Raw genomic sequence first — 11,020 nt, 5'->3', positions numbered from 1 at the left:
CCAACATCAACATTGTGGCATGCAGGTAGGTGACTTTGCCACTACCTAGGGAACAACTTTTGGGCAATGAGAGGGACATTAGAAGTGTTGTAGGTGATACACATGTCCCTAAAGTGGTCCAACATGCACTCAGCCAATAAAGGGTGTTTCTATAGTTTCTGACCTTAGAATGTCACTATCTCCCTTTTGTGAGTGCTTAAGTACCATGTCAGGTGCATATCTTACTTCCTTCCTAAGGCAGTCACCCCCTTAGCACAAGCTAAGGATAGAACCTTGCAGCCAACATTTCCCTTTCCTTTGCCATAGCCATTCCACATGTAAGGCCCATATCCAACCACATCGATACTTTCCATGCCTTGGCTGGTGTACTGTACACTTAGTGTCTTTTCAAACAATCAAATACTTGAACAATCACTGTCTTTACTCTCTTTTTTTCCTTAAATCACTAACTTTATAACAAAAAGTTATTATAACATGATAAAAATACACACACATGTAACAAACCTTCTGTATTTTCTAATTATTAAATTATATAAAGTTGTATTATATTTTTACTATACACACACACATTCATACACACTACAATTCACACAAATAACATTATAACAAAAATATAATAATTATAATAATAAATTCACACAATCAATATCAAACACACTCACAAACACTCATTCGTCACTCTTAGAATCAGAGATTCCGAAATAGACAGATAGAGAAGAAAGATGACATGAGATTCATGAGAATTAGATCATATGAGAGAGAGAGAGAGAGAGAGAGAGAGAGAGAGAAGTTTGTGATCTGTGTTGTTTGGATTTGGAATGAGTTGATCTATATTATTGTTTGGTTTTGGGTTGAACTGATATGTGATCAAGGTGTGCAAAAATATTTTTTAGTTTACATAAATTAAACTAGTAAAAAAATATTTTATATATATAATTATTGGCGGAAATCACATTTTCGTCTCTACATTTTTAGGCAATTCCCACTTTGATCCCTAGATTTTATTTTTACTGCTTTTAGTTCCTATCCTGAAAAACGCTTCTCGTTTTTGTCCTTGTTGTTACATCAAAGACGGAAAATGCACACGTGGCTAACAACAAAATTAAAAAAAAATATTAAAAATATTTTATTTTATTTTAAAATAAAATAAAATTTTAGTTATCAATAATTTTAAAATAAAAATATTAAAAACTTTAGTTAAAAATAATCGTTCTTCATGTTCTTCCCCCAAGAACATGGTTGCCCAAAACACTTTAAGGATGAAAATTGCTGATAGAAATTGCATCAAACCATCACCATTCTTCTATTCTCCTGGTACCCACCTCAATTTTCAACCTCAATTAATTAGACCCCTTTGAATTGATGTTTGTGGTTAATTAATAAGTAAATAAATAGATGAACCCAACAGATTTATTCTTCTCTTTTCCTCGTTTTTTTTCAACAAACAAAAGTGATGCTCAATGTTCTCCAACACCCAGCTCAAATTCGTGAGTACTTCTTTCCTTAGCTTTCCCAGAAACCAAACAAAGAATTAAATTAAATTTATAAAAATAAAAACAAAAATAAAAACAAAACAAAACAAAGTTGAAGAAGGACCTAGAGCTTGCCACTGCTACCACCAAAGGTCATTTGGGCGTCAATATCTATCTCCAGAACCTTTATTTGGTCAACGATATCGGTGACCATAGTTGGCAAAGGAGAGTTGGTGCCCCAAGCCTCCCACTCCTGCAATATAACAAACCCATTGGCAGGTTCTCTAGGAGGAGAGCAAGAGGCTGAGGCTGAGCTTTATTTACTCTTTTATTTCATTTTGTTAGTTGATTGTGTTAGAGTATCTGAGTTTGATCATGGTTTTGTATATGTTTTTGCTTGTTTGGATGCTAAGAAAATGAAATAAAAGAGAAGACAATCTTGAATTTCTTATTTTCTTGGCAACCATGTTCTTGGGGGAAAAACATGAAGAACAATTATTTTTAACTAAAATTTTTAATATTTTTATTTTAAAATTATTGATAACTAAAATTTTATTTTATTTTAAAATAAAATAAAATATTTTTAATATTTTTTTAATTCTACCGTTTGCCACGTGTGTATTTTCCGTCTCTGATGTAACGACAAGAACCAAAATGGGAAGCGTTTTTCAAGATAGGGATTAAAAGCAGTAAAAAAAATCTAAGAACCAAAATGGGAATCACCTAAAAATGTAGGGACGAAAATGTGATTTCCACCATAATTATTTTTTCCAAGTCAATGGGTTCATTTGAATCCCTGAACAACATGTACAATAAGCCATGTGTTAGATACCCACCTCATCCATTAAAGATCGGTTTTCTATGATACAATGACGAATATAAATAAATTCACATTTCTATCATAGTATCATACAATTAACGGGAAAAAAATTAAAAAGAAAGAAAATTAAGAATTTATTGCATTCTTTGTTTGCATATGTAAAAGCTAAAACTAACGAAGAAATGAAACAATAAGGTTAGTTACCAAAGCACATAAAAAATTAATGAACACAAAGAAACGATGAAGAACACATCTTATCTTGAATTCTTGATACCCATGGATATTATTGAAATGTATGAAAATGTATAGATATGTAAAAGATGAAAGTGCATCATAGATGAATTTCTTACACGATGCTTGAGAATATTACACATGTATTTCTAAAAAATACAAAAAAAAAATACAGATTTAATATCATATCTAGAAATTTGACATCTCGACATTTTTTTTTTTTTTTTATAATTATTCTACGTAAAGTCTCTCATGTTTCAGGCAAGAAAAGCATATAAACCTACTCTATATGACATGCTAATCATATGCAATCAAGAAAACCAATTTTATTTTTGGTTTTTTCATTACTTGATATGATGCAAGATTAATGAACCATGCTAGAATTCATTAAGCGAAAGTGATGCATGAATAAGGCAATCTTTCAAGATGTCAATGGGAAATAATAATAATAATAATATATTCATCCTAAGCATTTAAACTCATAAGTCTTTGAAAAGTATACATATCAAATCCTAATCTAACATATGGAAAACAAGATACATGAAACATATAGAATTATGTGATGAAGATGCTATTATGACATACATCTAAATCAACTTAATTAATAATAAGAAATCCTAACAGCATCAGCATATACTATCATGAAAATAATTAATCAAAAAGGTTAGAATCCATATTTGCATGCACACTAGTCCTCATAAGCCTGCTTGAGTGGTAAATCCACAAACTTGCACGTACATGATCCCATGAACACGAACCTGGTCACCATTCTCCTTCATTGGATTCCCTCAAAAATTTTTTTTTTTTTTTTTTCCTGCAGTTGAATTCAGGAACTCTTCTTATAGCCTTAATGGAGTGGCTGTGTGGTGATGATGACCTATCAATCTACCTAGAAAGGGCTTGAATTTGTGTTAATGATATTGATGAATTAAGAATGAATTTTATGGTGGTGACGTCATGGTGTCCTCTTATCATGGTGGTATTTCGTGGGTCTTGAGGGTGGAATATATAATGTTTTCCTAGCTAGCATTAATAAAACTCTAAAACTACCTTCCCTTATTTAAAGTTTAAAAATAAGTGTTTTTCAATAGTTTTTAGGACATAGGGGTCGTGCATTCAGAGATAAAACCTTAATTTATCCCTTATAAAAAATTAAAAATAAAATCAGATTAAAAATATGTAGTATATGGGAACCTAAAACTGGAGAGTCAATCAGCCTTCTAGTCCTTGATATTTTTCTATTTTTATGAGATGAATCAAGATTTCAAAACTTGTCACGAAATCTTTCTTGATTAGGTTACCCCATATTCTTCTTAAAAAAAAAGGCTACCCCATATTAAAAATATTTTCTTTCTCAAAAAAAAAAAAATCATTTTAAAGTATCAAGATGATTACATTGTTTAACAAGATAAAACAGCTATTAAATTAATTCAAGAAATTGCAAACCATCTTGGGATTTTCTTGTGCTTGCATGTCTTCTATTTTTCATTATTTGGACTAATATGAATTAATCTTTCGGAGGACCAATTAAAATTAATTAAGATGTTCCTATGTATGCATACCTATGGTAAGGCCATCTCTTGACCGATATAAATTACTCATATTATCTTGGTCAAACTGATTTTGGATTTTTTTTTTTTAATTTTAAAAATTATATATATAATAAAAAATAAAAAATAAAAAAACGTAATTCAAAATGATGGGCAGGGCCTCAACTTAGCCACCACCCGCATTGCCTTTCAAAACGAGCCAATTTAGGATTTTTTTTTTTACCCATGTGAGCTACCATTTTTCCCCCTAAAAAAAATTTAGTTTTTTTTTCACAATAAATATTTTTGGATTGATCTTAAGTTTCAAAAGCTCTATGATGCCTTTTAGGGTAAACTCTAAGAATTATTTTTTTTTTTTTTTTTAGTTAAATTTAAAAATTGAATGGATTACTCATTAATTATAATTTTAGAAAATTACATGGAACCAAGACTTTATACCATGTTTTCAATTTTTTCAATTAAAGTTTCAAACTTCCGAAACTGCTTCAATTAAAGTCTCAAGTTTATGAAACCATTTCTAACCATCTTCAATTAAAGTCTAAGTTTATGAAACTATTTCTAACCATCTTCGTTATTTTGGGCAATAAAGAAAGATAGAAAATAGGAAACTGTTGATAAAACTTCGAATTTCACCTCTATAACCAAGTTCAATTTTCTGGCATACAAGACTCAATTCACATTCTCACTGCTTGCTTGCTCTCTCAAAATGGGTTCTACTCCCTCCATTCAATGATTGTCTAATTAATTTATAATCAAATTAGTTTATAAACAAGCAAAGTTTCATCAACAATTGTCCACTTTTCTTGACTCCGTTATTGTCCAAAATAACAATGATAAATAATAGAGATCGACAAAAGTTTTAGGAAAATTATTAGTTTACATTGTACCATGAATGATTTACATTGCTAGTACAATTCAGGGACATTAAAGTGAAACAATTTTATAAATTCAGGGGAGAATAGATTGACAAAATTAAAAACTTGAGACCAAAAATTAAAAACTTGCTCTCAGCTCTATCTTTCCCCCCATTACCCATTCCGCCTGATCTACTACAATAATTCATTGCTGCCATGGCAAAGCTTAGAAGGGTCATCGAGTTACTGACAATAGTATTGAATTATCTAGATTATTATGAGACTGTGAGAGCTATACAATGGCATTTGAGGTGAGGTGGGCAATCAAATTCACAGCTGTAAGGGATAACTGACAGTAGATTTTGCTCCCCACGCTTTTTAAACTCAATCTTTTGGAGCATGCTACTTTTGGTCCCGGATGCATGACTTCTCAGACTAGTCAGCATCCCCACCCACACCTTTTTCCAGACTTTTCATGCTCCCTAGGCATGTACACCGCATGAGGATAAATTTTTGTCATGCACTTTAGGCAAGAGAAACTAAATTAATGCTTGCTATTCTAACTCAACCAAAAAAAAAATACAAAAGGAAAAATCAGAAGGCAAGCATTGTGTCCCACATTCTCTCCTTCAATCCTTGTTCTGTGTACTATTGGTCCCTGCCTATAACTGAGAAAGCATGAATTCAAAACATATCGACATGTATTATTACCTGTTCCTGTACTGAAGAAAACCCTAACCTGCACTACAATTCAAGGACATAAATGTTGGCAGTTCTCAGTTTTGTCATCTGTTGAACATAAGCTAGAACAATCTTGCACAAAATCCAAGAAGGTGTCACAAAGTTGTAACAAAATATCGCACTCCACCCAATTGCTATGGGAGCCAAATAAAGCCCATAAAGATACAATTTTGACATGCAGGACTAGCATTCCAAATGCATTCTAAAGAAATCACCTAGTTCTGGTATTGCTTCCATAGTCACCTATAACTTAGAAGAGTTCCAAACCTTCAATTGGATGACACCATATAAAAAAAATTTCGGATTTCAATGCTGCCTATAAGGCCTAAGCATATTCCATCTTTAAGCTGGTCCAAAATTCCTAATTCAGTGCAATAAAGTAAAAGGCAGCAAATAAAGAGAGAATTGCCCAATTTTAAGTTAAAAGGACCCGTGATTCCAAAAAAGTTGTGTCCAATAAAGACAGCTGAGCCAACTACACCCCACCATCATTAAAAATGAAAAAGCATGATAATGCAAATGTCCCAGCATTATTATCTGATCAAACAGTGATCCTCTTGGCTCAGACATTTTCTTGAATATCTGCTTCTTCACTAACAATATCAGTTATGTACAGACCACCGTATACTACCAAACTACCATATGAAAATCATACAGTTTTGGAGGAAAAAAAAAGGCCAAGAAGCTAAACAATACAAAATGCAGCAATCACACCTACAACACCATTATCACTTTACAGTTTGTAAAAGAGGTTACTCCACATGGATTGCAGACTAGATCCCTGAAGTAAAAATTCCCAATATTCCAATTTTCAAAATCTACGGAGACTGAAGATTCAATAGGCTTTACTTACATTTCCTTCAAAAACTGTGCAGCTGGGTTAGCAGGTGAACAAGCTCATCACTAGAAGGCCTGTCTGCAGGCATATCTGACAGGCATACAACAGCTATTCTCACTGCCATTAACATCTCATCTTCCTCTCCTTCTTCCCCTAGAATACTCTTATCTAGTGCTTCCCTTGCCTCCCCTGCTTGCTGCAAATGCCTAAGCCACTGTCCCAAACTGCCCCCACTAGCCGGTTCTCCAAAGAATGGATCAGTAGGGTCTCTTCCAGTTAACAAAACACCCAATATCATACCAAAACTGAAAACGTCGCTCTTATCGGTATACCTGTTTGAAATCAATATATATCCACCATCAATGTGATGTTATGTGTTTGATATAAAACAAACTAACTTGTACTAATTCTCAATTGCAACCAAAATATAGGGTAATGGCTTATTACAGGTTCTCACTCTAAATACCTCATAGCATCAACTAAGCATACATCACCAATAATGCCTCCAAAATTCCACTAGATAAACTAAATTTTAGTGAAAATTTGAAACTCCCAAGACAAATCATAAAAATCTCAATACAAGTTCAAATTCAGTGTAGTTATCACTTATCAGAATCTAAATTGGTAATTTCAATGGTAAACATCAAAGTAGGTACTAATCGAGGTGTAGAGAGTTTAAAGAAACAAAATTTTAAAAACCCAATAGCAAAATTAACCTTATTAATAGAGAAAGGACTAACATCAAAACTGGGGCTAATTATTTGAACTGCTTGTCACAACAATAACATAAAGATTTGCTGATACACCCAAGAAAATAAAATAAAATTTTATTTGAAATGTATGAATTATGAAAGTGTATTCCTTACCTGCGATTTTGGAAGCACTCAGGAGCACTATAACCTGAGGTGGTCCTATCCAAATTAGGCATGAGCTTAGCCAATCCACAATCCGCCAACCTGGGTTCAAACTCAGCACCCAACATCACATTAGTAGGCTTCAAATTATAGTGCAGAATAGAAGGGTCACGCTCAAAGTGAAGATACTGAAGCCCCTTAACAACCCCAACCGCAATCCGAAGCCGCACTTCCCAACTCAGCTGCAACTGATTATCTCTCACTCTATTCATAGCATCCTCAAGACTCCCAGTTGGGACATAATCATAAACCAAAGAAAACCCACCTGGTTCCCTAACATAAGCCCTCAAACTCATCAAGTTCCTATGTCTCAGACTAGCAAGTGTTTCTAGCTCCTTCTGTATCTTTCTCTTGAGAGACTTTCTCTCTGGTGAACCAGTTTGAAACGGTTCTAGCCTCTTGACTGCGATTGCAAGCCCATTATCGAGCACAGTTCGGTAGTATTTGCCACTTGGGCTTGAACCCAGTAAGCGATTTTCATTGGAGAGAGCAGATTGAAGTGTCTTAGGAGCAATTTCTGGGGAGAACAACACAGGGCCTTTGAGAATTGGTGTTCGGTTAAGGTATCTGACAAAGCTTCGGACTACGAGAGCGAAGAGAAGTGAACCAATCAAACCGGTTAGTACTCCTAAAGCAATGCTGAGAAAGATTCTTCTAAGCCCGTTATGGAATTCAGGTGGCCTTGAAATTTTTCTCTCTTGGCAGTACACAGTGGTGAAGTGAAAGCAGAGTTTTATGAACAGCAAAACAAAAGTAAAGATTTTCTTGTTGCAAAAGTAGTACGCCATTTTAGCTGTACTACTAAACAACCCACAAACAAAACTCTCAGAACCAAGAGAAATAGAGAGCTTTTAAGCTATATATGCCTCACATAAATTGGAAACAAACAACATGTTCAAAGTGAAGAAAAGCTATTTGAAGCTTCCTAGAAGCTTTAAAAATCTCAAACAAGCATAAGTTTTCTCTCTCTCTCTCTCATTTTTTTACATGAGGCTCAAAAAGAATAAAACTTGCGTGAAATTAAAAGAACAGAAAAATCCCACCTTCAAACTCTTCAGTTCTATTTCTGTTTTTTTTCTTGGAAACCCATCAGAGAAACTTCAAAGTGCTAATCGAATTTTGACCCAAAAATCTTCACAAGAAAGACGTAAAGAATCATTTCGTCACTGATTCCACCTTCTTCTAAAAAATTTTATTTATTTTCAACGAATCTGACCCCCAACGTGAGTCTGCAAAAATCTACAGTACCCCATGAAATTGCACTCTTAAACTATCTACAAGAAGACCCAGAAATTTCTTGCTTTCTATTTTTCTAAGTTAAAATAATGAAGAGCTGAGATTGCGGATAGTCTCAGTCAGACATTAGTTAGTCGGTAAAAGAAAAAAACCAAACAAGGCGACTTCTTATCTTCACAAACACCACCTACCACCATGATTGTCCTTGAAATTTCGAAGTACAAACAAACAAAATTCCTAATCAAACTTGACCAGACCTCACTCTCTCTCTCTCTCTCTCTCTATTTTTATCTCAGTCTGAGAAGACATGGCACAGAGGCACACAGTGTCACACACACTCTCCGCTTGTGACCAGTGAGAGTGAGTGAGTCTCTCTCTTTCTCTCTCTCTCTCTCAATGGACAAAACTGGGTTCCCGCCTTTCAGAGGAACTCGTACAAAGTGGGGTCCTATGTGCCACATTGGCGGAGGCATTCCTCGCGTCTCTATCACGAGGCCGAAAGAAGCACATCGAACTGTGTGCAACAAGGAATATGTGGTTAATCCTAGCCGTTTCTTTGTTTTAGAAAGTGATCTGGAGCGTTGGTTTGGAACCACGGGAATTTGTGCTATGTGGCTTTTTGTGATTATAGAAATGCCACTGTCTTATCGCAGGGATTAGTAAAGTTTTTCTCTTTTTCCATCGAATAATTGCTTTTCCTTTTTCCCTTTCATTGCTAAAAATAAATAAAATTATTAAAAAATAAAAACTATTTGAAAGAATTTATGTAGTAGTAGTCTCTTTTTTCTTTTTCTTTTTTTTATGTTTTTTGTGCGCGTCGTCGTGTCGTGTTTGGACCAAACACTGGGTTAGTCTGGTCTAGTCTAGACTCTAGTGTTTGGTTTGGTACAAGTGAAAGGCCAACACTTGTGCACTTGTGGAGGCTTTTGATTTGAGCCAGGGAATGTTAAATTGTTAATGTAGAGCTTTTTACAGTGTTACTGTTTTCCTTTATACCTCTACGGATCTTCCTTGAGGCTCACGTGGCATGGTTGTCTTGCCTAACCTTCTCCACAGTTTTCACACATTATGTGAGGGGTCCCACTTCCACACCCATGAACGACCAATCTCATAATGAGCTTTACAAACTTCCCTGCTCTTATCTCATTCATTATTCCCATTCCTCTACTTCTGGTTTTTTTTTTTTTTTTTAACTAAAATTATTAAGCTACAAAATAGGTACAAAGTTTATTCATCACCAATTCACCATAGCCACAAACGGAAGCTGGCTACAAATAGATAAAAGGGTGTATTAACAAAATTAGTGACCGCGCATCTCATTCAGGCTTTGAAATACCTACAAAAACAAAAAGAACACAAGATAGCTTAAAATTGACATCAATGGGGTGTCAGCTAATGATACTTTAATGTTTAATTCTGCTCTCATTGCGGTAATGTTTTTCAATATATGTGTTTTTTTTTTCTTGTAACATTTTATGCATAAGGATGAACATATATATAGGACACTTACAACGTGTCCCGTGATTCCAACCATATCACATAATTAGGGACATAGAGCACGTCCGATCAAAGAGATGGGTGGAGATTTCAGGAATGTGTACCAATCAGTGGCATAAACTTGGATGTGGCATACTCTTAGTTGTGAACAAGCCCATGTGCTCCAAGATAGTAATTTTTTTTTTCTCATAAAAAGTTTTTAAAAATATTTCCTTAAGGCATTCGTTAAAATTTTCTTTTCTTTATATGTTAGGCTACGAAATGCCAATCATCAAAGATGTTTTTGTAATTACACGTTGCCTCGTGTTTTTAACCATTCCATTCATGTGAAGAGATGTTTTAGCATATATTTTGTGTTGTGTAGTTTTCTTATTGGGCTTGTGAAACAATGTGAATGTTGATCTCCTTCAAGAGATTTTTTAGTGGGATTTTGGTTTGAAACTTCATTCTTTCTTATCAACCTTCACCAAAATTATAGAGTTCTTCCCCTTTATCAAAATCTCAGAGATCTTGTCGTTAATCTTCCCCACACCTTTCCAATGACATTTCTTTCTCTAGTGAAGTACTCTAGCGAGTCCCTCTTCCTTCAAATATCCTTACCTTTCATTGTTTGGTTATGCTAGATCCTACAGGGTCCCCCTTTGGTTTACCTTTCATTAAGTTGTGTTATTTTGTATTAGTCCATTGTTGTAGTCCTCCCTTAGGTAGTTTCATGTCCACCAGTAGTGTTCACCCTTGTGTTTGGGTGGGATTGTTCCCGCTAGTTGCCCCTACGCTAAGGGCTTCTCCGAGTATCAATAGAGATGTCTTCCGTTGAGAGAAAGTGGTCGCCTGTAAACTTAAAAGATATCCTAAGTGAACTTTGGT

At 34.4% G+C, this 11,020-nt stretch overlaps 1 protein-coding gene across 1 annotated transcript; it reads right to left on the bottom strand.

Moving 5' to 3' along the window:
• Window positions 1-6,062: 6,062 nt before the first annotated feature.
• LOC126718072 (inactive leucine-rich repeat receptor-like protein kinase CORYNE) lies at window positions 6,063-9,078 on the bottom strand. The gene is made up of 2 exons (XM_050420128.1): window positions 7,373-9,078; window positions 6,063-6,838 (listed from the first exon to the last, which is right to left on the bottom strand). Exons 1-2 carry the CDS (start codon window positions 8,206-8,208, stop codon window positions 6,529-6,531), a joined length of 1,146 nt encoding a protein of 381 aa, XP_050276085.1. The 5' UTR covers window positions 8,209-9,078; the 3' UTR covers window positions 6,063-6,528.
• Window positions 9,079-11,020: the final 1,942 nt, after the last annotated feature.

The sequence above is a fragment of the Quercus robur genome, chromosome 3 (assembly GCF_932294415.1).
Source record: "Quercus robur chromosome 3, dhQueRobu3.1, whole genome shotgun sequence".
Classification (NCBI taxonomy): domain Eukaryota; kingdom Viridiplantae; phylum Streptophyta; class Magnoliopsida; order Fagales; family Fagaceae; genus Quercus; species Quercus robur.
Note: the sequence above shows the minus strand (reverse complement) of the source record. Positions and strands in the feature narration are given on the sequence as shown.

Bases quoted from the DNA above. Each gene is read 5' to 3' on its own strand.
- LOC126718072 (XM_050420128.1), bottom strand. From the start codon at position 8,208: ATGGCGTACTACTTTTGCAACAAGAAAATCTTTACTTTTGTTTTGCTG. The intron at 6,839-7,372 runs GTAAGGAATACA...GATTTCAAACAG, and splicing joins GAGTGCTTCCAAAATCGCAG to GTATACCGATAAGAGCGACG.